Raw genomic sequence first — 25,861 nt, 5'->3', positions numbered from 1 at the left:
TCTTTCTTTTTTTTTTTTAAAGATTTTATTTTATTTTTTTTTCCTTTTTCTCCCCAAAGCCCCCCGGTACATAGTTGTATATTCTTCGTTGTGGGTCCTTCTAGTTGTGGCATGTGGGACGCTGCCTCAGCGTGGTTTGATGAGCAGTGCCATGTCCGCGCCCAGGATTCGAACCAACGAAACACTGGGCCGCCTGCAACGGAGCGCGCGAACTTAACCACTCGGCCACGGGGCCAGCCCCTCAAGGGCAGTTTTTTCGGATTCTTTTCCAGAAAACCAAATCTCCAGGTTCCAGATCATGCAGAGCTGCTTAGGCTGATGTTTTGGAAACTCAGTTTGTAGCTATTAATGACAAATCTGGAGGTATTATATGAGTCCCTGAAAAAATTAGTCATATAAGTTTATAATGGTGTCAGTCTAGGATTGAAAGTAATCCCCAAATGCATGGGGCAATTAACGCAGAAGAAAATAACTTGTGGGTCCTGGAAGGAATTGATATTATTGTATCAAGGGCAATGGCAAAACTTTCGGTTTCTGAGAGTTTTGATAATTATAAGTTTTCTTTCTTTTTTTTTTTTTAAAGATTTTTTAATTTTTTCCTTTTTCTCCCCAAAACCCCCCGGTACATAGTTGTATATTCCTCGTTGTGGGTCCTTCCTGTTGCGGCATGTGGGACGCTGCCTCAGCGTGGTTTGATGAGCAGTGCCATGTCTGTGCCCAGGATTCAAACCAACGAAACACTGGGCCACCTGCAGTGGAGCGTGCAAACTTAACCACTCGGCCATGGGGCCAGCCCCTAATTGTGAGTTTTCTAATTCCTTTAGTTCTCTTTATTTTTGCTGAAGATAGCAGATGATATGGACAGTGTATTTTTCAAGTAATAGGTAAAGCTATACAGAATTGAAAAAAAAAATAATGGTATCAGTGAAATATGTCTCCATTACTGGAAAAAGAAATTGAGATCCCATCCCCCACTACACTGGGAATTAAAAAATCAAGTAATTTCCTTTCAACCAGTACATCCATAGCTCTCCAGCAAGAGAAAGTCTCAATCCATGCTGAGAATAAGCAACAATAATCAGAACATATTCACAGTTCATTTGGAGGTATTCACAGGCCTAGAGGCATTGGTTCCTGTCCATGTCCTACCTTTACAGTCTTGCCAGGAATACATCATTGGCAAGCAAGGCATGCACTGGAAAAACCCTCAGAAATACCTCTAAAATTACCTCCACCAATGTTGGTTCAATATTGTCCATTTATCTGTGCCATTGTGGGCAATATCAAGAAGCATTCCTGCTAGACTCCGTTTTGACTATGGCTACGTCCTTAGATAATAGTAAAACATCTAAAAGTTTTTAATTTGTGGTCCATTTTATAGAGATTCCTGTAGATGTCAGGGAATCTCTCTTTCTTTCTTTGGATTTTTAAAAATTTTTATTTGTAAATAATAGCAGATACAAAAGAAGTTACAAAAATAGTACAGAAAGGGTACTGTGTACCCAATTTCTCCCAATGGTAACATCTTATATAACCATAGTACAGTATCAAAACCAGGAAATTGACAGTGGTACAATCCAGACTTTATGTAGATTTCACCAGTTTTACATGCATTCATTTGTATTTATGTGTATATACACAGTTCTATGCACACGTAGAATTTTATCACATGTAGATTTGCGTAACCACCACCACAATCAAGATACAGAATTGTTGTTTCACCACAAAGATCCCTCATATTATCCCTTTATAGTCACGCTCTTCTCCTCTCCCTACCTGACCCCTATTTTAACCTTTGGCAACCACCAGTCTGTTCTTCAGCTCAGTAATTTTGTAATTTCTAGAATGTTATATAATGATACAGTATGGAACACTTTGAGATTGGCTTTTTTCACTCAGTATAACTCCTTCAAGGTCCAACTAAGTTGTTGCATGTATCTATAGTTTGTTCCTTTTTATTGCTGAATAGTACGGTAACCAATAGCTGAGAAGCCTAACAGGAGAGAGCGAGGCAACCTGAAAATTAATAGCAGAAAGCTGTTACCACTCTCAGGACTGGAGGAACGAAGGGCTAGTGTTACCAGATCCCAGAGCCAGGGTCACCTGTAGAAGCTGGAATCATGGCCAGCCTCTCCTGTGGGAGCTAGACCCACAGGAGAGCTATAGCCATCACTGGGGGATGCTACATAATGTGGGGATGGGAGCAGGGGTGGAGGAGAGTGCTAGTAGAGAAATACCCTAGCTTCTCCCTTCCTCTCACTTTCCATTCTCCCTCCATTGCCTTCCACCAGGCGAACCCAATTGGAAGCCAGGTGACATGGCTGACTAAGATGGATAGCCTGCAGTGGTCTCCCTGGCACAAAACTGAACACATCAGGGGAGCACAAGGAGTAGATCGGAAGGCAAGCAGGTGCAGGACCTACACGGTAGAACAAGTGAGTGTTCAATTTTACAAGATAATGCCACACTGTTTTTCTAAGTGAGAATCTCTGTTTCCAAAGCATAAACCTACCCTCAGTATAAATATTTGTTTTATTATCTTTTGTCAGCTTGCAGGTCTGAGTGAAGGTACTTAATTTACCATCTGAGCTGATTTAATTTCTGGGACAGGCTTATAAGGATAAATCTAAGACTGTGATAATGGAGTCTGATTGGAAATTTTTTCTTTTTTTCTTTTTAAATTTTAAAATTGTGGCAAAATACACATAAGATAAAACTTACCAGCTTAGCTATTTTTAAGTGTACAATTCAGTAGTGTTAAATACATTTCCCTTGTTGTGCAACCAATCTCCAGAACTCTTTTCATCATGCAAAATTGAAACTCTACACCCATTAAACAACAACTCCCCATTGCCGCCTCCCACAAGCCCCTAACAACCACCATTTTATTTCTGTCTCTATGATATATACCTTATATAAGTGAGATCATACAGTGTTTGTCAGTTGTGACTGACTTAATTCACTTAGCACGATGCCCTCAAGGTTCATCCATGTCATAGCATGTGTCAGAATGTCCTTACTTTTTAAGGCTGAATAATATTCCATTGTGCATATATACCATATTTTGTTTATCCACTCATCTGTCAATGGAAACTTGAATTGCTTCCACATTTTGGTTTTTGTGAATATCCTGCTGTGAACATGGTTGCACAAATATCTCTTCAAGACCCTACTTTCAATTCTTGTGAGTAGTCCAGCAGTGGAATTGCTGGATCATGTGGTAATTCTATTTTTAATTTTTTGAGGAACCACCATACTGTTTTCCATAGTGGCTGCACCATTTTACATTTCCAACAGTGCACAACAGTTCCAATTTCTCCACATCCTAGCCAACGCTTGTTATTTTCCTTTTTTAAATGATAGTACTCATCCTAATGGATGTGAGGTGGTATCTTATTGTGACTTTAATTTGCATTTCCCTAATGATTCATGATATTTAGCATCTTTTCATGTGGTGTTGGTCATTTGTGTATCTTCTTGGAGAAATGTCTATTCAAGTCCTTTGGCCATTTAAAAAATTGGGTTGTTTATTGTTACGTTGAGTTGAAGAAGTTCTTTATATATTCTAGATGTTAACCCCTTATTGGATACACGATTTGCAAATATATCCTCCCATTCCATAGGTCACCTTTTCACTCTGTTGATTGTGTCCTTAGATACACAGGTTTTAAATTTTGATGCAGTCTGTCTTATCTTTCTTTTCTTTTGGAGGAGGATTGACAGCAGTTAGCTCAGGGCTAATCTTCCTAAAAATAAGTAAAAAAATAAATAAATAACTCAGGCACTTGACAATTTAATAGAGCTATACAATTAAAAAGTCAGCATTGGAGCTGGCCCAGTGGTGCAGCGGTTAAGTGCACACAGTCTGCTTTGGCGGCCTGGGGTTTGTCAGTTCGGATCCAGGGTGTGGACATGGCACCACTTGGCATGCCATGCTGTGGTAGGAGTCCCACATATAAAGTAGAGGAAGATGGGCATGGATGTTAGCTCAGGGGCAGTTCTCCTCAGCGAAAAGAGGAGGATTGGAAGCAGTTAGCTCAGGGCTAATCTTCCCCCCCCCCCCAAAAAAAGTCAGCATTTATTAATCTACAAAATACAGAAATGAAATATTGCCTATGTTAAACAAAATAATCTCTCTTTTTGACAAACAAGACAATCTCTTCACGAGAGTTTCTTCCCCTTTTGTTCTGACGCACCTCTTAAATAAACAATCTTATTCTTGCCAGAAGTTCCCCCAAAATGGCCACTGCAATTTCAAATTGTCCCTAGCGAAATTGTGTCAGAGAGATAAGGCTACAAGTTAGTGTAATCATGAGAAAACATGAAAGCAGCAGCTATTTGGCTCAGTTTTAGTTGAGATGAGTATCCATAAGGATGATGCTGTGCAACCTTGTACCTCCAGAACTTGGCCAAAGGCCAATTGTCATTGATCAGAGGCCGGAGAAAATGTCCTGATTTGGACAGAAGAAATGAAACAAAGCAGTTCTCAGAAACATAGACAAAACCCAGGAAGAAGTCCTTATAAAGGTTTGAAATGGTGACCTAAGCCAAAGTTTATCCCAAGGACACTGGTCTGAGGATACCATCTGAATTTCACAGCCCCTGGGGCTGGTTGTAAGCCAGATTTATTGGCTCTTGGTTGATGGAGCTGTAGCAGAGGAGGACAATTCCTCTACCCTCTAGGTCCTTCTGGCTTGTCTATGAATTAAACTGACATGAGACAGAATAACAGGAGAAAAATCAAACAAAGCCTTATAACATGTATACATTGGAGAAACCCAGGAAAACTGAGCAACTTGCCAGAACGGCCAAAGCTGCCACCTTAAATGTCGTCTTCAGCCAAAGACAAAGGAGAATGTTGGGGGTAGTGGTTTGGAACTGCAAAGGGGAGGAAGGCACTTCACATGGAAATGGAAAAGCAAATGTTTGGTAGGCAGAACTTTGACAAAAATGGGCTTAGCAAGGACCCTCACAATCTACGGATACCCAGAGTTGTCTATGGTGATGGTCTGTCCTGGGACAGGCCTTTCATCTTAAATCCTTAGGCAGTTAGGGGGAAGGTCAAAGTTTCTTTCAGAGTCTTTTGTTCTTAAAATTACTCAAGGCAAAGAGACACATTTTGGGGTGGCCAACTCTGATCCCCCACAGAGCCATTTGTCTGGTTAATTCTGATAACAAATGAGACTGCAGCATGCTAACTAGTTACATGACCCCAAAGTGGTTGGCATGCCCAACTTCTTAGAGGGATAAGTGGTATCCAGCCACTAGAGATTGGGCAATAACAGGTTTGTGATGCCCTTAAACATTCAGAGCTGCAAACCCATCCTTTCCATATAGACTTTTCCTCTTATAGACAAACAACATTCAAGACACTAGACAAAAGGAGAGAGCATAGGAGGCAGTAGAAGGCCAGAAAACAATTTCACCAAGGAAAAATAAAATCTGGTTGGATAACCAAAAAATTGGGGGGGACTGTCTTCCAAGTGTAGGAGAGAAAGACATTTCCTTTACCCGCTCTGAGTCCTTCTGGCCGGACAATGAATTAAATTCACATGAGACAGAATAACAGGAGAAAATTAAACAAAGCTTTATAACATGTATACATGGGAGAGGCTCAGGCAAACTGAGCAACTCGCCAAAATGACTGAAGCTCTCCTCTTAAATACCACACTCAGCTAAAGGCAAAGGAGGATGTTGGGGGTAGGGGGAGTCAGTTATGGGAGATTACCAGAAAAGTATAGTAAACAAGAGTAAGGTTATTATGCAGATTTAAGTCCTTGCCTTCCACATTCATAAGAGTTTCTAGAGATAAGGTCATCCCCCCTTCTTCCTGGTACACAGAGGGAGACACCTTTACAGAGGGAGAGTTCCCTTACAAATGTAAATGTCTCTTAACAAAGGGTAAGTAAATTCTACTTTTCAGAGTTTCTTTCCTGTCTGCAGTTTTTAAAAGTAACCGGCCCAAAATAATCCTCATACCAAAGAGACATATCTTGGGGTGGCCAATTCCAGTCCCCCACACAAGGAAGACAAACAAAATAATCCCAACGCTAAAAGGTCTCAATGAAACATGAGAGCTCAATTCAGCGAGACCTTACATCCCAGCCATGGGTAGGATAGTACCTCAAACAGTTAGAGACACAAGGGATCTCAGATGTACACATTATTATAGAGTCAAAGGTCCCAGTCCAAGACAGTGAGGGTTTCATCTGTGGATGCTCCATTTCTGACAATGTCCTCCAGCCAAACACTACCAGGGATGCACCTGTGGTTGGACAAGGGCGACCGCACACCATGGGGAACCCATCCTGGGCATCTCAGCAAGCACATGTTAGAAAGCGCATTGTTATTACAGGATTCGGACTTGTATTAGGTGATTTTCTAGGAAGGTTCAATAAAGGGGAGATTTGCTCTAGGTTGGATGCTGTCAGGAAGTGGGCATAATTCTTTTTGGTTATCTTAATTATTCTTATCTAGAAGTTAGGAGGAAAGAATGGGTCTAAAGCTGTACTTGGTAAACAAGCAAGTCACTCAAACTGTAGGGGAGGAGGTTGTGTTTGGTCACTTCTGTGGTTTGGACAATGTGTTCAGACATGATTATGGACATGATTATCTCAATCCACCAGAGAGTGACTTTGATGTTGGTGTGAAACTTTTTATACTCAAAAGGACAATACTGCAGCCTAGCTGATAGTGGCAGGTAGGCTCCCAGCAACACAAGGCTTCTGAAGGGAGAGTGCAAATCAGCTTCCAGCTGTCAAGAGAAATTGTTTCACCAGCTACACTGGAAAAATCAGAATTGGCAATCCCTTCGGCAGAACATGAGCTCTCCACAATGAGCTCTCCACAAGTCACCACAGGCCCCTTTACCCACCAACACCTTATAACTGGCCCACTCCACTCGTTTACACTCCAACCTGTGCCCTGCAGGTATTTAAATTTGCATTCCTCACTAAGCACAAAAGGAACCAAGCAAGCCTAGAGGAAATGAATTGCTCGGGATCACCTGTTGAACTGGTGAGAGGGCGGAAACTACAACTCTGTTTAGTTTTTCTCTCCAGCAAAGCTCCCTGCTAGACAGTAAGGTCCATTGTTAAATCTCTGATGTATCAGCCTCTCAACTGGATGTAGATCGAGTCTGATAAAAACACTTTGTCAACAATGTGTTCCTATCCTCTTTTTTTTTTCCCCAGGGTTGAGTATCTAATGATATTAGCTGGGATTCTAAGACCTTTGCTCAGCCACTCCAGCCACCCCTGACATTCTCTCTGCTCCCCAAATACATCAAGCGTGTTCCTGCTTGAGAGTCTGTGTATTTGCCCTTCCCTCTGCTTGGAACTCTCTTCCTCACACCTCCATTTGACCGCTTCTCTGCTTCAGCTCGATATTGATGTGGATCAAGGCTGCCCCAGGGAGAGAAGCCCAAGGCATCCTGGCCTACATGCCAGTCTCCCGATTCATATCTAAAGCTATAGGACCACACAACAGCCAGACCCCACACACTTTTTGCATCATCTTTCCTTTGTCTAGTAAAAATATGTCACATACCCATGCCTTATAAATTTAGCCCTAACCCTCAACACATTGCAGCTCTTCACTGCCCATGGGTCCTGTCCCCATGCTATTCTCTGAATAAAGGATCACTACTACCAGACCTTGAGAGTGAAGAAATCTTTCTTTGGACTCTTTGGCTCACCGAGCCCGCCTCCGTATCACCTCCTCAGAGAAGCCCTCCACAACAACCTTACCCACTCACAGGCTGCATGCCCTAGACTACCGCCACCTCCCCTGGCCTCCCCTTTGGCCTCCCTTGCGAGCTTCCCTTCGTGCTTTGTTCCAAGCTCTCTTCAGTCGGCCAAGTGCGTGGCGCTGGGGGCCAGGAAACCTTGCCAATCCCCTGCCCCTCTGGGCCTCAGTTTTCCCTTCACGCCCTTGAAGCACCCCGAGAGCAGAAAGCCAACCACGGAGCGGGGACGTCGCTTCCTACAGCAGGCAGGGGCGAGGCGCCTCCTCAAGCTGGCGTCGGCTACTCGCGAGGGGGGCACACTTGACGCAACCCCCCGCCGGACCTGGCCCGGGCTGGTGCGGGCGGGGCGGGGAGACAGGGGGTCCGCGGCAGCTTGTCTGGGCTCCCGCAACGGGCCCAAGGCCACTACGCATGCTCCGCACTCCCGGCCCGCGAGGCCGGGGCGGGACCTTGCCGCGCCTGCGCAGCTGCTCGGCCCGGCTTCCGGGCGGGCCGGCGCGATGGGGCTGAGGGCAGGTGTAGCGGAGTAGCGGCGGCCTAAGGGCTTAGGAGCCCAGCGGTTTTCCCTGAGAGCTCGGGTCCCGGGGTCTTTGGGACCGGCCAGAGGACGCGGAGAGAGCCTAGAATCGCCGCCCGCCGTCACCACCAGGCATGTCGGCCGAAGCCTCGGGCTCGGCAGCGGCCGAGGCCCCGTGTCTGGATGTCCCTAAGCCCTCGGGTCTCGAGCCTGGCTCCACCGCCTACGGTCTCAAGCCGCTGACCCCTAACAGCAAGTACGTGAAGCTGAACGTGGGCGGCTCACTACACTACACCACGCTGCGCACCCTCACGGGCCAGGACACCTTGCTCAAGGCCATGTTCAGCGGCCGCGCGGAGGTGCTCACGGACGCCGGAGGTACGCGCGCCGCCCTTACTTGCGCTGTCCTCCAGCCCCCGGATCCCTTTCCTCTGGTCTTTCATCGCCCAGCCTCCTCATGCCCCTTCTCTCGTCTCACTACCGTCCACTTAACTCATTCTCACGTCCCCCAGCCTCCCCATCCCATCTCATCTCCTTGTCTCATTCATAATCTCCCTCCTCCCCTACTCGTTACCTCCAGCAATAACGAACATTTACGGAACCTACTCTAACTCTGCCGGGCGCTGTAGTAATTCAACACGTCACCTCGAATTTTCATTACCACTCCCCCCAGTTCTCCCCTTCACCCCTCAGCTCGAGAGACCTGGGAAGCTGCCGTGCTGCCAGCAGCACCCTTCCAGGCAGGCTTCGCCGGTTTCTTAGAGCTGCCCATTCTTTTGTTCCACTCTCTACCTCAGCACCGCTAACAACTAACCTGCAGAGTTGGGGGATCTTGTCTGTCTCTGTGTTCCCCTAACCCAGCTCCCTGTACACTCTGCGAATCCTTCTGTAAATGCAGATCATAGGAGGAGGAGACAGAAACCTGCTTTGGGTTTGCCAGGGACACCAGAGGAGGGCGGACGGTTCTCTTTGGCGGGCGAACTTTACCTTCTTGGAGTGCTACATTCAGGTTTGGGCCCCACATGCCCAAGTGGAACCTTAAAGTTTTTTGGGGGGCGGGGAGGGTGCTATTCAGAAGGGGTTAAAAAGGATTGTGAGAACAGGAGAATAAAAATTTGGGAGGTAGAGCTCAGTCTTCAAATATCTGAAGGTGAAGAATTTATTCAGTAAGTATTTGTAAGCCAGTTAGTGCTGAGATACTTTAGGAAACGAATCTGATAAGATTAGCCTTATGGAGTTTGCTTTTTTCTGAGGGCAGGGGGAGAACAATAAGCAAGTAAACATAGAAAAAACGAAACAAACGTGTAATTCCAGGTCGTAATAAGTTCTATGAAGAATATAAAGGTTAAAATGGTAGTGAACTGGAGTGTAGACAGTTTAATTAAATAGGATGGTCAGAATTAACGAAGAGGTTAGTGGCTTATTTATAAGGTAACCTATAAGAACTTTCTCCTGGCGAGAACCTTCTCAATGTAGAACAGACTTGAGAGAGACTTAATTCTCTGTGGCTGGATATTTTAAAAGGGGGCCTATGGGCGAACTCACTGGAGATGTTTTAAAGGGTTTTTCTTGGACATGGGAGAGGTTTGAGACAGATCAATATTCAGACTTGTAGCTTTGGAATCCTTGTTTTCAAAAAATTTAGTAGCTCCATGGTCCCCCAGCAAAGCCATCCTTCCTTCTGCCTTTCCCCACCCTACCAGGTTGGGTGCTGATTGATCGGAGCGGCCGCCACTTTGGTACAATCCTCAACTACCTGCGGGACGGGTCCGTGCCACTGCCTGAGAGTACCAGAGAACTGGGGGAGCTACTAGGTGAAGCACGCTACTACCTGGTACAGGGCCTGATTGAGGACTGCCAGCTGGCGCTGCAGGTGAGGGTCCCTCCCCTGCCTCCTGAGTCCCACCTCTATGCCCACGTCCCTGGGAGAGCTGTCCAAGCAGTTAGATGTTAGAACATTAAAAAAAAGGAAATATAGGGTACTACCTGGAGAGGCTGCCTGTGGTCTAGCCCTGACTAACCATGACCCCAGAGAATTTGGGGGTGCTGTCCTCTGTATCTCTGCTGCCTCGGACAGGGCCCTGCTCACCACCTCTTGCCAAGACTACTGCAATAGTTAAATGACAGCTCTCTCTCTGCTTCTTGCTGTTCCTTCCCAGCCAGTTCAGCTGTTACACCACTGCCTGAGTAATTATCCTTAACACAATCCCAGTCTATTCTCTCCCTTGCTCAGAAATCCTAAATAACTCCCTTGTGCCACTAAGGGGAAAAATCTAAATTTAAATCAGAATATAATGACCTCTGTGATCTGGTCTTGTCCTGGGAGGCAGCATTCCACGCCCCACCCCCCAGGGGGTTTAAAAATTTTTTTTTACCAATGAACTCTCATATAAACAGAGCTGCTCCCAATAAAACCGGGTTGGGGGATCCAGAGCCCCACCTGCTGGGCTTCTCTTCTGTGGATCTCTTAGGGTTCTGAGAAGAACTTGGAAAGCCCAGCCAGGACATATGGGTTAAGTGTCACCTCTGCCCCAGCTGACTGAGGGACCTTGAGTGAGTCAATTCCTACCTCTGGCATTCTGTCCTTATGTTCCAAAAGATAGGGAAATGAGAAAAACATGTACAGTGTAGTGAGTTTTAACATAAAGCCTTTTATGCTGTTCTATTTTTACAGTTAACAATGTCCTTTCTTTTATGATACAATATTAACAGGAAATTATAAGAGTTTCTTTTTTGATGCCCTTTGTATATTCAAAAGTGGCAACTATGAACAACTCTCTATTATATTGGACAATACTTATTCTTGAAATCCAAAAATATAGAATTCCTTTGAGCAGTATCCGTGTTTTTCAAACTTTTTGACAGCATCTCATAAAAAAAATGCATTTCATGCTCACATACGTATAACTGAGATGAGAGTTTTATAAAATGATACTTTTAGTGAAATACACTCTGATATATTGTCTTCTTTCTTTTTAGTGCTATTTGAGACCCATTAAACTTATTTCATAACCCCTTAATGGGTTACCACTTACAGTTTGAAAAACATTAGACTAGATGATCTTGGAAATGCATTCCTGCTGTATAGTTTTACATTTATCTAATGTTGTCTCACACCCACTGTGTGTCAGGAGTGATTCTACAGTCTGCTTGTGTGGACATCTTGTACCCCTGTTTGACATAAAATGAAACACGAGGGAAGTTGGGGATGCATCCAAGGTCAAAGAGCCAGTAAGCAGCAGAACTCAGATTCAGCCCCAGGTTATCTGACTCCCAGGTGCAATGCTTTTTCTTCTCTGCTCCAGCTGCCTCCTCTCTAGGTTTCCCTGAGATTGTTCCCATCCCCACCCTACTCAGCTAGAATTTGCTTGTTTCTTTGGAGGTTTTTCGTTTTGTTTTTAAGATTTAGATACAGAGAATTGAGTTCCGTATATTCCTCAGTATATGGCACTTAATCATCATTGATCTATGCAAATCTTCTCTTTCTATTTTTTCCTTCCCAATCCTCTGCCTACTTCCCTTTCCCTGTAGGTACCCCTCCCATTTTAATGTTTTGATCCGTATGCTTGGATTATGTTTGTACCCTTGAAAAGCTAAAGCATTGTGTTGTATATGCATGCATTTTAAATTTCCATAAATGGCATTGAGCTATGGATCATGTGTTCTATTTCTTAATTCAACACTTTTTTCCAGATCTAGTCATGCTGCTGTATGTACATTTAGTTCTTTGCTTCTAACTGCTGTACAGGAATCTATGGTGTGCATTCACCATATTTTATTTATATATTCCCCTGAGGCTGGAGATGTAGATTGCCTCCTGCTTCCTGCCCTCACAAACAGAGCCACCATGAGCATCCTTGTACATGTAGCCTTATGGGTCCTGGGCCAGGGTTTCTCATGATTGTAGCTGGGAGTGTAATTGTTGGGTCACAAGACACATACAAATGAATTTCAGCAAGCATCATTGGATTACTCTCCCAAATGGCTGTAGCACTTTATACTCTTGGTCAGCACTGCGTAAGGGATTCCATTTTTGTGTCTCCTCGACAACACATAGCATCATCCCGCATTCTAATTTTGCCAATCTGATTGGTATAGAGTGATCTCATTTTAATTTGCTTGCCTCTGATTACTAATGAGACTGAGCATCTTTTCATACTAGCTTTTTTGCTTTCCCCTTCTGTGAATTGCCTATTCATATTCTTTACCAAATTTTCTACTGAGTTTCCTATCTTTTTCTGGTTGCTTTGCAGGAGATCCTCACATATTTTAGTTTTGTTCTTAGGAGGAATTAAGCCATGTTACCCTGAGGCATGTGTTGTACATAATAAATTAACTCTTGTTTTATGCATCTAGAATGGTACTATTTACCTGTCATCCTCAGGAGAGTTGCAAAATCAGTTACTCAGATTATTTGCTGTGATTTGAGATTCAGATGAGGATCCCCAGTTAAGAAAGTCTGTTTCAGATAATGATTTATAGTCAGTTTTAGATGTTGCTAATATTTTCTCTTAGAGTGTTACCTCTGTGGCATCTGTTGTTGAATAGAAATCCTTGATTTTTTAATTATAAATAACTATTTATTATTCTTTTTTTAATTTATCATTTTTTCTAAAAATTTTTATTGAGTTAATGATAGGTTACAATCTTGTGAAATTTCAGTTGTACATTATTGTCTGTCAGTCGTGTTATAGGTATACCCCTTCACCCTTTGTGCCCACGCCCCACCCCACCTTTCCCCTGGTAGCCACTAATCTGTTCTCTTTGTCCACATTTTTAAATTCCTCATATGATTGGAGTCATACAGAGATTGTCCTTCTCTATCTGGCTTATTTCACTTAACATAATTCCCTCAAGGTCCATCCATCTTGTTGCAAATGGGACGATTTTGTTCTTTTTTTACAGCTGAGTAGTATTCCATTGTGTACATATACCACATCTTCTTTATCCATTCGTCTGTTGGTGGGCACTTAGGTTGCTTCCACGTCTTGGCTATTGTAAATAATGCTGCAATGAACATTGGGGTGCATGGGACTTTTGGAATTGCTGACTTCAAGCTCTTTGGATGCATACCCAGTAGTGGGATCCATTTATTATTCTTAAAGCAGTGTATAAGTATTGTAGAAATTTAGGACACACAGATAATCAAAAACAAAATAAAAGCACCAAATATCCTTCCAAGTATTTTCGTGTGTGTTTGTGTGTTTGCCAAAATTGATCATGCTGTATGTGCTGTTTTGTAATCTGCTTTTGTTGTTGTTTGTTAATAATTGCCATCTTTCCGTGTCAATAAAATTTTATCCTATCTAACATAAAGGGCGTACACAAATTTTTACATTTGTTCCAGAAATGTCTTTTATAGCTGGTTCTTGTAAACTAGGACCCAATGTAGATCCTTGCATTACGTCTGCTTCTTATGTTCTTTAAGTGTCTTCCAACCCGAAACTGTCCCTTTTTTCTCACAATGCTGACGTGTTAAAGAGACCACTACATGTCCTGTACAATGACCCACTTTCTAAATTTGCTTGGTTATTTACTTATATCATTTGGTTTGTTACCCTACCCTATCCTGAGTTTTCTGTAAACTAGATGGTAGATTTAAAGGCTTGATATTAAATATTTTGGTTAGAATACATTTTAGGTAATGTTATATATTTCATATTGTGTTATATCGAGAGACCTATTGTGTTGCTAATATGACCCATCATCAGTGATGCTTGGAATTGGCCCCTGGGTTTAGGTCCCTCCATTGTAGTTAAATTTCCCTGTTGCCAACTATAATCTGTGTGATGTTATTTAGGCACTATATGAATGGCAATTACCTATCAACCTCACACCAATTGATAATCCTTGCCTAAATCAGTAATTTCATTAGGGTTGTCGAATAATTATAATTGTATCATTCCTTCAACATTATTATGTAAAGTCATGCTTTCTGTTGTCAACTGGAGAAATCATTGATTTCAATGTAGTCAGAGTCCTCTTGTTTTTTCCCCTAATGGTGTATCCTTTTAGGGTCTTGTTTAAGAATTCTTTTCCTAGTCTACATTTTTTATTAGCTTTATAGTTTTATCTTTCATGTATGGGTCTTTTAATCTAAATGGAATTCACTTTTGTAAATGTGAATTAGAAAAGGAATTTAACTGCTTTTTTTTTTTTTGAGGAAGATCAGTCCTGAGCTAACTACTGCCAATCCTCCTCTTTTTGCTGAGGGAGACTGGCCCTGAGCCGACATCCATGCCCACCTTGCTCTACTTTATACGCGGGACGCCTACCACAGCATGGCTTTTGCCAAGCAGTGCCATGTCCGCACCCAGGATACTGAACTGGCGAACCCCGGGCTGCCGAGAAGTGGAACATGCGAACTTAACCGCTGTGCCACCGAGCCGGCCCGGGATTTAACTCTTTTTTTATCCCACATAGAGTGAGCTAGTTTTCCCAGTGCCATCTACTAAACAATCTGTGGTAGCCGGCATCCAAGATGGCCACCAGCAATTCTTGCCTTCTGTTTTTCAGGCTCTTGTTTAGTCCCCTCCCACACTGAATTGGGGTGACCTGTGTAGCTAGTTAGATACTGCAGAAATGATAATGTGTGACTTCTAAAGCTAGTCATAAAAGACATTGCAGTTTCTGCCTCCCTCTTGAATCACGCACTCTGGGGGAAGCCAGCTGCCATGTGAGGACATTCAAGCAGCTGTAGGGAGAAGTCCTCTTAGTGAGGAACTGAAGCCTCCTGCCAACAGTCAGCACAAACTCCCAGCCCCATGGGTGAACTATCTCAGAAGTAAGAGAATCTGCTTCCCAGTCAAGTCTTCAGATAACTACAGCCCTGGCCAACAACTGGACTGCAACTGCATGAGAGACCCTGGGCTAGCCAGGGTTTTAGCCACTCTAAGGTTCCCGACTTACAGAACTGTGTGAGATAATAGTTGGGCTTTTTTTCCCCTCCCCAAAGCCCCAGTACCTAGTTGTATATTCCATTTGTAAGTCATCCTAGTTCTTCTATGTGAGCTGCTGCCACAGCGTGGCCACTGACAGACAAGTGGTGTGGTTTTGCCTCCAGGAATGGAACCTGTGCCACCGAAGTAGAGTGTGCCAAACTTTAACCATTAGGCCATCAGGGCTGGCTCAGTAATTGTTTATTGTTGTTTTAAGCTGCTAAATTTGTAGTGATTTGTTATCCAGCAACAGATAACACATTTTGGTATTTGGAGTTGGATTCTGCCGTAACAAAAACCTAAAATGTACGAGTAGCTTTATAAGCTGGAAGTAGGCCGAAGCTGGAAGGACTTTGAGAAGAGTGTTAATAAAGGCCTAAAGATCTTTAAAGATTTGGTTCCTAGAAGTCTGATGACCTTTGAGGAGGCTGCAGTGAGGAAAATGTTATTGGAAAGTGGTGGAAAGGGAATCTTTAGTATGTAGTGGCAGAAGTTTAGCAACATTGTTTCCTACAGGAATGTAGAAAGCAGAAAACATACCTAATGGAGTGGGTGATCTAACTAAAGAGATTTCCAGGCAGAATATTGAAGGTGCCAACAGTTTTCTTGTTGCTTGTAGTAAAATAGAAGAGGAGAGGGTAAGCTAAAGAAAAAAAGAGTTGAAGAAAAAGAAGCCAGGAATTACTGGGTTTGAAAATTCCCAACCTTTCAGATAATAACTGATGTTAAAATTGACAAATGGCTTCCAGGCAAAGACCAAATACAGGGCATTCTCAGTAAAACGTGGTCTAAAGATGAAGCTGAGATTTTGATTGTAAAATCCTTTGTTAAAACCTCAGAAATATCCAAGAAGATGCCTCAGAGAATAGTTCAATCAAATAATGGCACTTCTAAGAAGCTTAAGGGTGTTACACAGCAGCAGTCCCAGTGCAAGCCCAGAGTAGAGAAGAGCTTATCTCACAGAGATTTGTGAGAGTGGCTTTTGTCTAATGCACTGGACCCCAAGACTCACAAGACACCCATTAAATTTTTAAGAGAATTATGTTGGCAGAAACACTGCCAGCTTGGACTGAATGGGACAGAGACAGTGCAAGAGGAGAAGAGGCCTTTGGACTCCAAAAGTTCTACAGGCAGAAAACAGGCTAAGGAAACTATGGAGCTGCAGACCTGGACCATCTTTCATGGAAAAGGAAGAATGACTCAGGGCAGAGCCAAGAGCCATAGAGAATCATTCCTGGACAAGAGTATGCGTCAGAGAGCTCCCGGCATTTGTCAAACTGGATTACAGAATTTCTTTGAAGCAGTGACTTCTATGTGCCTCATGTCCCCGCCTCTTCCTTTTGAACATTGGTGTCCTAGTGGTTATCCTAATGCCTGTTCCACCATTGCATATTGGGTATATGGAAGAGATAACTTGTCTCTTTAGTTCACAGTTCTTCAGATCAAGAGGAAATGTACTTAAGGACCTATATAGTTAAGGAACTACACCCAAGGAGCCTCATTTCCACCTGGACCTGAATTAGATGACAAGATTCTGTACTTGAAGCTGATGCTGTAATGGGATGAGACTTTGGGGAATCTTGGGAGGGGGTGAGTGTATTTTGCATATGGGAGGGATTTGAATCAATGGGAGCCAGAAGGTGGACCATGGTCCTATCCTCCAAGGCAGTCCCCAGTGATTCTTTCCCCTAGTTTTCATTCCCTTATGTAGTTTCCTTCAACACTGAATAGGGCTAACAAAACTAGGTCATAAAAGACGTTGAGGCCTTCACTTTGCTTTCTGTTGGATTATTTGCTCTGGAGAAGCCAGCTGCCATGTTATGAGGACACTCAAGCAACCCTATGGAGAGATCCAAATGACAAGGGTCAGATGTTTCTTGCCAATAGCCAGCATGAACTTGCCAGCCATATGAATAAGCTTTCTCAGAAACGAATCTTTCAGACCCAGTCATACCTTCAGATTACTGCAGCCCCAGCTGACTTGACTACAGCCTTGTGAGAGATTCAATGCCAGAAGCACCTAGCTGAGCTGCTCCTGAGTTGCCAACCTACAAAAACTGAGAGAATAAATATTGTTGATTTAAGCTGCTAAGTTTGGGGACAATTTGCTACACAGTAATAACCAATACTTTCCCCACTGATTGGTGGTATCCTCTGTATAAATATCGTTCTCATATATACCCCAGTCTGTTTCCAGGCTCTGTGTTGTGTTCCATTGTTTTTGTTTGTTTCTACACCAAAACCACACTGCTTTCATTATTATGGCTTTGTAGGCTATCTTAATATCTGGTAGGGTAAGTCTCTTTTGGCTCTTTTTAAAAATTGACCTAAGTAATAGTAGACTTTTATTCCATATTAATTTTAGAAAAAGTCTTAGGAGTTTCTCAAAAAAATCTTCTAGAATTTCTATTAGAATTGCACATCTAGTTTTTAGGTTGAGAGAGGTGAGAGGGGTTTTGGCATAAAGATTCTAGGAGACAGAGAAGAGGAAAGAAGCCTGTGTGTCTGGTTCTGATTCTGCCTCCAGCCTCCCACCCAGCCAGGTTCATTCATTCAACTGATACTTACTAAGCATCTACTGTATGTTAGACACTTACTCCCGAGGTGAGAAGAGACAGACCATAAGCAAATGTACTGAAAAATGAGAAAATGTAAGGCCCTGACTGCCATGAAGAAAGTGAACTGATAATGTGAAAGGCAGAAGTGGAGGCTGCTTTAAGCAGGGAGCTTAGGGAGCGGGATCAGCACCCTCTGAGGGGCACTGTTTGAGTTGTATCAGACTGATATGATGGAGCCAGCCACGCAAACAACCGAGTGCAGACCATTCCCGGCAGTGGGAACAGCAAAGGGTTGGGAGTGGAGGGAGTGCACAAGCTGGATGTGCAAAGGAACATCAGCGGGGCTGAAGCCCAGCAGGCAGGGGAGAGTGGTAGAGACAAGATCCGAGAGTTCGGATCCTGCAGAGCGTTTTGGACCACTAAGTCTGGATTTTTCCCCAAAGGCAACAAGCAGCTTTTGAAGGCTTTTGTGTAGGGGACTGAGTGACCTTTGTGCTGTTAACCACCTTCCGCTTCTTCTCCAGCAAAAAAGGCAGAACCTGTCCCCGCTGTGCCTCATCCCCATGGTGACATCTCCCCAAGAGGAGCAGCAGCTCCTGGCCAGCACCTCCAAGGTGAGGCCCCTGAGCCCTGAAGAGTGGAGGTTGGGGGCCTCTCTCTGCAGCCTGACCCCCACCCTTTTCCATCCTCTCTGCCCCAACAGCCCGTGGTGAAGCTCCTGCACAACCGCAGTAACAACAAGTACTCCTATACCAGGTGACCACCTTGGGGGCCGGGAGGTGTACGGGCTAGAATCCTGGGCTCAAGCGCAGCTCTGCTTCTGGCCCAAGGGGAGGGCTGTGACCACACCGAGGGGTGAAAAGAATGCCTACCTGAATGCAAATTCCAGCTCTGTCACTTACCCACTGGGTGCTTTGGACAGGTCATTTTCACTTCTGACCTTCAGTTTTATCATCAGTAAACAGGTTCAGGTGAGGAATAGATGGTAATGACTAGCATTTTACTAAGAGCTTACTTTACAACAGGCATTGCACTAATTGCTTTACGTATATTTACTCACATAATCCTCACAATTGTTTGAGGTAGGTACTGTTATGATCTCCATTTTATGGATGAGGAAACTGAGGCACCGAGAGGTGAAGTAACTTCCCTCGTGTCACTTAATTAAATAGTGGAGCTAGGGATGAGACAGCCTAGTCCCGGAGCCTGCATTGGTAGCCACTCTGCTGTGCTGGGATTTGCTCAGCAAATGCTACTTCCTTTCTCAGGCCTGCTTAGCCTGGCCCCAGGGGTGGAGGAAGCTCCCTGCCAGGCACCCAATTCCTGGGCGGGACCACAGTGCTGGGTGTCTGGGCCCCTATGCTAGAGGGGAACAGAGGGAGAGAAGCCAGTTGTGCTGAGGCCTCCTGGCCCCCTAACCCTCAGCACTTCAGATGACAACTTACTTAAGAACATCGAGCTGTTTGACAAACTGGCCCTGCGCTTCCACGGGCGGCTGCTTTTCCTCAAGGATGTACTGGGGGACGAGATCTGCTGCTGGTCTTTCTACGGGCAGGGCCGCAAAATCGCCGAGGTGTGTTGCACCTCCATTGTCTATGCCACGGAGAAGAAACAGACCAAGGTCAGAAGGGATTAAGGGCCTGGTCAGGGAGGGCTGTGGTGGTGGGCAGGACGAGGAACTGGCAGCTCAGCAGATCAGGCAGGGGCAAGTCCGTTACTGGGAGGCAGGAGCTGGAGTTCCAAGTTTTGGGGTCTTAGCTGTATAACCTTGGGCAAGTCACCTTCTGTGGGTCTCTATATCTCTACCTATGAAATGAGCGTGTTGGGTAAGAGTGGGATTCTTAACCTAGGCCAGTTGGGTTTCAAAGCTATCTTGAAATAGCATGCAGGTTTGGGAGTATGTATGCATTTTTCCGTATAGAAGGACCATAGTTGTCGTTAGAATCTCAGAAGGGTCCATGATTCGAAATAGGTTCTTAAAACCTCGGGACCTTAGAACACACAGGTCTCTTAGAACGCTACAAACTGAGTTTGTAGGTCCTGAGTTATTAACATGGGAATCATCAGCAGATACTTCCTGAGCACCTACTCTGCACTAAGTGCTGCACCAGGCTTAAAATCAAGGTGAATGAAATGCTGAGTAAAGTACAAGCCCTCTGACATGTCATCTGACTCCTGACAATCTTATCAGTCTGGTCCCTTCTGACCTTGATATGAAGGATGTGCCCTAGATACACCTCCTGCAAGCCTCTAATCACCCAATGCTATTTTATACCTCCCTACCTTTGCACACACTGTTCCCTCTTGGAATTATTTTTCCTCATCCCTGTCTGCCTAATGAACTTATGCTTAATCTTTAAGACCCAAGCCAGGCATCAGTTTCTTTGGGACACCTTTGCTCATGAAATTTCAACCCAACAACCCCAGACAAAGTTGGTCATACTCCCTTCTGCCGGGAGTGGGAGGTAGGGGGGTGTTTACTGCAGTAGCAAGATTTTAGTTTCTTGAGGGTAGGACTGTATCTTCTTTTTCCTATCTCTAGCACTAGCTAGGCCCTTATCACACAGTGGAAGCTAGGAAACATTTATTGAGTGCGTGAATGAATGAATGACCCAGCTTCCAAGCAGCTTCCTCTATAATTGGGAAGATAGGAAGATAAACCAATAGTTAGACTGCAGCTTGTTAAGAATTATGTTAATTATATCCCTCCAAGCCACACAAGGGGAGCCCCCAGTCACCTCTTCACTTCATCCCTTTCTGCTCTCTTCATTACTCTGTCTCATTGCATTGGCCTCCTTGCTGCTGATCTTCAAATAATACACTAAGTGCACTCCTGCCCCAGAACTCTTACACTTGCTCTTGCCTCTTCCCAGATTGCTCTTTCTCTAGTTATCCACCTAGCTCCTTCACTCCCCTTGTTTTGCTTTCAGTCAGATGTCACCTCAGTGAGGCCTTCTCTGAACTCCCTCTTTAAAGTTGTAACATTCCTGGATGTGGCCATCCCCACCCCCTTCTCCTGCTGTATTTTTTTTCCATAACACTTATCATCATTTGGTAGTTTATACTTTATTGTATGTGTGTCTGTGTCCTCCCTGTAGAATGTGAACCTCCTGCAGATAGGAACTTAATTTTGTTCACTGCTGTATTCCCAGTGCCTAGAACAACACCTGGTATAGTGCAGTCACTCAGTAGATATTTGTCAAATGAAAGGGCACACCAAGAGACTTGGCAGCAACGGAGAGAAAACAAATAACTCTGCCCGGCTTCAGAGCTGGACCTTGAAGTTGTGTACTTTGAGTAAAGAAGCTTCAAAGAGGACAGTCCAGGTTAAAGAACCCGTGATTGCAAAGACTAGGAGATGTGCCAGTGCAGCAGCTGCTAGGAAGGGGGCTCGCTGTGTGACTGGTCCAGAGGGTGGGAGCTGGGGGTTGCTGGCCTTTTGCAGGTGGAATTCCCAGAGGCCCGGATCTTTGAGGAGACCCTGAACATCCTGATCTACGAGACTCCCCGGGGCCCAGACCCAGCCCTCCTGGAGGCCACAGAGGGTGCAGCTGGAGGTGGCGGGACAGGCCGAGGGGAGGATGAAGAGAACCGAGAGCACCGTGTCCGCAGGATCCATGTCCGGCGCCACATCACCCACGATGAGCGTCCTCATGGCCAACAGATTGTCTTCAAGGACTGACTTTTGACCTTTCTTCCTGTTTTCTTCCTGCCACTGGGACGCAGTCCCTCTCTAGCTTTTCCTCTACTTCCCAGACTTTTGCCCCGGCTTTGCTGGCCAAGTCGTGGGCCTTCCTTCTGTCCCTTCATTGCATGGTACAGTTCACTTTGGCCCTTTTCCATTCACTCCCACCTCATTGCTAATAACAGTACATTCCAACCCCTCCCCTCAGTCAGAGCCCTTCAGAAGGCCTACGTTCATTCCTTTATCCTCATCTTGGTCCTGATATCTTCCCTCATCAGCTGGTTTAGAATGATTTAGAATTCCCTTTTTCTTTTTTTTAGTACATTTTTCATGCCAAAGTGTCAAGCCAGCCCTTAATAACACCCACCACATACTGAGCCACCTCCCTGCACTGTGCAGGGTAGTTTGCCTGCCTCCTTCCCCCACCATTCTCCCTACCTCCTTAACTTTGTACTAGGCGGGCCTGGGCCTGCACCAGCTCGGCCATCTCAATCTGTTTCATATTATTTATTTTAATTTTCTATTAAATTATTGGAATAAAGTTGAATTGAGGGTCTGGTACTAGCTCCTGGGGAGGGGTCCAGGGAGATGGCTTGTACCTGGCTAGTTGGGTGGGAGAAGAAATGAACCCCTGCCCCATGTCTTTCCCTGGGGCTGGTAGCTGGGAAGAAAGTAGTCAGGAGTTAGGAGAGGATTTAAAAATCTGTATTTCAGTGTTTGCTGGTCAGTTCCCACCCTCAGCCCCATCCCAGCCCCTGCAATGGAGAGGAGGTCCTGGCTAACACTCAAGCCATCCCTGAGTGCAGCATCTCTCCAGCCCAAATGTCTGAAGGGAACGCCTTCCTTCAAGGGTCTGGTGCGAAGACAAAGTCGAGGGCCTGGCGCTCGGCCCCAGCCACGTTGGGGTGCCAAAGGTCCACGATGAAGACTACTCGAGGCCCATCTTCAGGGGAGCCTAGGGCACATGGGGATGGAGACAGGAGAGCAGCTAACATTAAGAGCTTATATGCCAGAACACTCACCAAACACTTGTAAAAGCAGCACTTTGTAAGTAAGTGCCACGCACTGTTCTAACCCCTAAGTGTATTAACTCTTAATCATAAAACAAACTCTGAATTAGTACCATAATTACTCCCGTTTTATACAAAGTCCCTGAGGCACAAAGAGGTTAAATAACTGTCCAAGGTCATACAGCCTATAAGTGCCAGAGGTAGGACAGGAACTCAGGTGGATCAGCCTAGGGTCTTATAATGTTAACCACTTCGCTATGCACCTACATTAACATATAATCCTTGCAGTCACCTGATCAAGATGGCAGTTGCCCTATTTCACAGATGATTGGAGAAGTTATGTGACTTATTCAAGGTCATGCAGCTACAAAATGGTGGTGCTAGAACAGGAAGCCAGTTGGGGCTGATTCTGTGATCTCTAGTCTACTCCACTTCACTTTTTAGTCCCTCATCCCTCCTTGGCAGAACGGGAGCCCCATTACCATTATGAGCCACTGTGTGCAGGAAGGAGTCATCCACCAGTAGACAGTGTCCCTCAGCCCAGCACTGGGGCTCACCCCCGACCACCAGCTCACAGCCAGGGGGGATCTTCAGGCCTGTGGAAAGAGACCCAGGCATCTATCGCTCCTGCCTCTGTTAAAGGGGCCCACCCCATTCAATCAATAAGCAGATCTGAGGGTGTTAAATGCCAGTGTCTATGGTGGTCTCTCTTTGCTCTCTGGAAAGTGACCCAAGTGTTATTAGAAGACCATACTGGATGAAAGAAGTGCTAGGAGATAGGAGAAATGCAGTGCAAAGCACAATCTATTCTGCTTCAGAAAACAGGGAAAGCTTACTGGAAGAAGTGGCATCTCCTCTTGGGCTTCTGACAGTTTAACTCAAGAACCTACTATGTGATAGGCCTTTCTCTCCCACAAGGTATAAAACTATTGGCTCCATCCTGGCCCAAGGACCACACAATCAAATGCTGTGAGAAAACTGAGCAGCCAACTAAAATGATGGGGAATAGGAAGACATCCCAGAGGACACGTGGCAATAGAAAATGTGAGTCCTGAAGACTCAGGAGGAGTTTTCCAGGAGGTGATAAAATGATAAAGGGTAAAGACATTCTAGGTTAAGTGTATAGCATGAGTGTGGCATCTGCCAGAATCGGTCAGAGGCCTTTAAGATTTAGAGCACATTGGGAAGGAAGGGGAGGAAGAGAACAGGTGGGAGATGCAGGAGAGAAAGGATCTGGACTTGATCCTGAGGCCATTGTGCTTAGAAGTGGAGAACACATCCAACTAGTAGCATAGGAGATGATTTTAGGCAAAACAAGGTCATGCCATTAAATAACTCAGAAAATTGTATTGTTTTCCATTTTCTTTCAATCTTTCAAACATCGAAAAGGAAACCTCAGTTTGGTGCTACCATGACTTTAACACCCCACTAACGTTGCTCCTGTCTAAGTGAAGACAGCATAGGCTTCGGTCTCAGAGAAACTACTTAGCTAGAATTTTTAAAGCTTTCTTTTTTTAAGTTTAAATTTGTTTTTATCAGTATTTTTTTAGGGTAAGTAATACTGATTATCATTGTCCTGTAAAGATTGCTTTAAAATAAGTAAAAATGTGGGGAGAGTCAATATGAAGAAACATAGTACAGGTGGTAAATGACTGTGGCAAAGCTTATGAAGATGGTTTGCAAATCGCTGAAGCTCAGGAAATGCTGCTGTGAAGATTTCTGAGAAGAAAGGCATGATCAGAACCACAGTGTAGAAAGCTCTGGTGGCAGAGAAGAAGAGAGTCTGGAGGGGGAATCATGGAGGCAAGGAAGTTGTCTGTAGGCAGCATCTACTTACCGAGATGACATCTGACCCGCACATTGGTGGGCCCACAGCGGGCCTCAAGCCGTGCCCCAGGCAGGAGGACAGAAAAGCCAGCATTGCCGAAGGTGTTGGCACTGATAAAGCTCCGCAGCCCCCTCAGTGCCCGATAGGCTCCAGGGCACAGGCGGCAGTTGCTGGGTTGGCACTGGCCTGCTTGGTACAGCAGGAGCTGGTAGCACCCAGGGGCCAGGGGTGGGGACCAGCCCCGAGGCAGAGGGGTAGTCCCTGAGAAGTCCCAGCTCACAGCCCCAAAGTCCCGCAAAATGGCAGGGAAGCTGCTCTCCAGGAGCTCCACATCATGCCGCTGGGCATCCCGTGGCATGAAGGGGGCTGAGGGCAGGTCTGGCAGGAAAAGCAGGCCTGGGCGCTGAATGCCCAGGACCCCTGGCCCTCCCCCAGGGCCTGGGCCACCCTGAGCTGCCCGCCTCACCCTACCCATCCCCGCCCAGGAGTAGCGCCTGGCATAGGCCCGAAGGCGACGGCTCACTAAGCCTTCTGTTCTGGGTCCTTCCCCAGGCTCTCCAGCACTCCCTGGGCTTGGCCTGCCAGCCTCAGAGCATCCCCCAGGCCCACCACTGACACTCCTAGCCTGTCTCTCATCCCCCAGGGCCTGCATGTCTTGGGAGCCCAGGCGGTAGCAGTACCAGAGGAAAAGGGAAGTGAGGGCTCCAAGGAGCAGGGTAAGCGCTGAGGAAGCCAGGGGCAATGGCCATGCAGGCATGATGGGCAAGGAGGCCCTGGCCAAGAGGCCTGGGTCATCTTCCAGACCCCAGTTCCCCTGTCCCCCCTGTTGTCCTCTGGTTCCCTCCATGGCTGCTCCCTGGTTACCCCCTGGGCTGTTTCCCTTCCACATCCCCACTCTTGGTTCTCTCTCCTTCTGAGGGCTTCTCTCCACCTTGTATCTCCCTCTTTCTTGCCTCCTTCGTGTACCTCTAATTCTCCTATCCCTTTCTTTCCATCTATCTTTCTCTTCTCTCTCCTTCTACCTTTTCTTTCTCTTTCCAACTCTCTCCTCTTCCTTTTGCGCCCTCCCCCCTCCCCCTTCTTTCTCCTTCTGGCAGTTTCCTGTCTCCCTCTGCTTCTCCTTTCCCCACCCTCTGTCTCCCCTTCTCCCTTCTTCTCTCCTCCCTCCACCTCCGCTCTTCTTTTCGTTCTGTCTTTCTCTTCCCCCTATTCCTTCTAGCTTCCCCGGACAGCAGTTCCTACCCCACCTGGACCCGCGGCCCCGGAACCCGCAATCAGTCGTTCTCCGCAGCGGCTTCTCTCCTTCCTCCCGCCTCTCTCCTTCCTGCCCTCGCTTCTCACTCGACCTGACCCGCGAGTCCCGTCTCTCTCTTTCTCTCTCTTTCCTATTCGCTCCTTCCTTGGCTCCCACTCACCCTGACGTCACCCCTCTCCACAGTCTTCTCAGCTTAGCTACCCCCACCCCCGCCCACTGGCAGTCACAACTCAGTCTTGGGGTGGGGAGTCGTCTCAGGATTTGCCTAGCCCTCCCCCCAACCCCCGCCCGGCCGCGACGGGGCGCCACGTGGGGTGCGGGGG

The 25,861-nt window shown here is 45.6% G+C and overlaps 2 protein-coding genes and 1 long non-coding RNA gene across 3 annotated transcripts; 1 reads left to right on the top strand and 2 right to left on the bottom strand.

Moving 5' to 3' along the window:
* Positions 1 to 1,410: 1,410 nt before the first annotated feature.
* LOC139074884 (uncharacterized) lies at positions 1,411 to 8,165 on the bottom strand. Its single transcript, XR_011524769.1, has 2 exons — positions 7,962 to 8,165; positions 1,411 to 3,746 (listed from the first exon to the last, which is right to left on the bottom strand). It is a non-coding gene; the product is annotated as an uncharacterized lncRNA (long non-coding RNA).
* KCTD13 (potassium channel tetramerization domain containing 13) lies at positions 8,091 to 21,992 on the top strand. The gene is made up of 6 exons (XM_008514270.2): positions 8,091 to 8,642; positions 9,968 to 10,137; positions 18,285 to 18,374; positions 18,464 to 18,516; positions 19,186 to 19,381; positions 21,206 to 21,992. Exons 1-6 carry the CDS (start codon positions 8,399 to 8,401, stop codon positions 21,440 to 21,442), a joined length of 990 nt encoding a protein of 329 aa, XP_008512492.2. The 5' UTR covers positions 8,091 to 8,398; the 3' UTR covers positions 21,443 to 21,992.
* A 136-nt stretch (positions 21,993 to 22,128) lies between these two features.
* Positions 22,129 to 25,833, bottom strand: ASPHD1 (aspartate beta-hydroxylase domain containing 1). The gene is made up of 3 exons (XM_008514268.2): positions 24,293 to 25,833; positions 22,938 to 23,051; positions 22,129 to 22,400 (listed from the first exon to the last, which is right to left on the bottom strand). The coding sequence occupies exons 1-3, from the start codon at positions 25,170 to 25,172 to the stop codon at positions 22,291 to 22,293; spliced, it is 1,104 nt and encodes a 367-aa protein (XP_008512490.1). The 5' UTR covers positions 25,173 to 25,833; the 3' UTR covers positions 22,129 to 22,290.
* Between the last annotated feature and the right edge of the window lie 28 nt (positions 25,834 to 25,861).

The sequence above is a fragment of the Equus przewalskii genome, chromosome 12 (genome assembly GCF_037783145.1).
Source record: "Equus przewalskii isolate Varuska chromosome 12, EquPr2, whole genome shotgun sequence".
Taxonomy (NCBI): domain Eukaryota; kingdom Metazoa; phylum Chordata; class Mammalia; order Perissodactyla; family Equidae; genus Equus; species Equus przewalskii.
Note: the sequence above shows the minus strand (reverse complement) of the source record. Positions and strands in the feature narration are given on the sequence as shown.

Bases quoted from the DNA above. Each gene is read 5' to 3' on its own strand.
- KCTD13 (XM_008514270.2), top strand. From the start codon at position 8,399: ATGTCGGCCGAAGCCTCGGGCTCGGCAGCGGCCGAGGCCCCGTGTCTG. The intron at 8,643-9,967 runs GTACGCGCGCCG...CCACCCTACCAG, and splicing joins GGTGCTCACGGACGCCGGAG to GTTGGGTGCTGATTGATCGG. The intron at 10,138-18,284 runs GTGAGGGTCCCT...CTTCTTCTCCAG, and splicing joins ACTGCCAGCTGGCGCTGCAG to CAAAAAAGGCAGAACCTGTC.
- ASPHD1 (XM_008514268.2), bottom strand. From the start codon at position 25,172: ATGTGGAAGGGAAACAGCCCAGGGGGTAACCAGGGAGCAGCCATGGAG. The intron at 23,052-24,292 runs GTAAGTAGATGC...CTCTTTCCACAG, and splicing joins GCGGGTCAGATGTCATCTCG to GCCTGAAGATCCCCCCTGGC. The intron at 22,401-22,937 runs GTAATGGGGCTC...CATGTGCCCTAG, and splicing joins GCACACAGTGGCTCATAATG to GCTCCCCTGAAGATGGGCCT.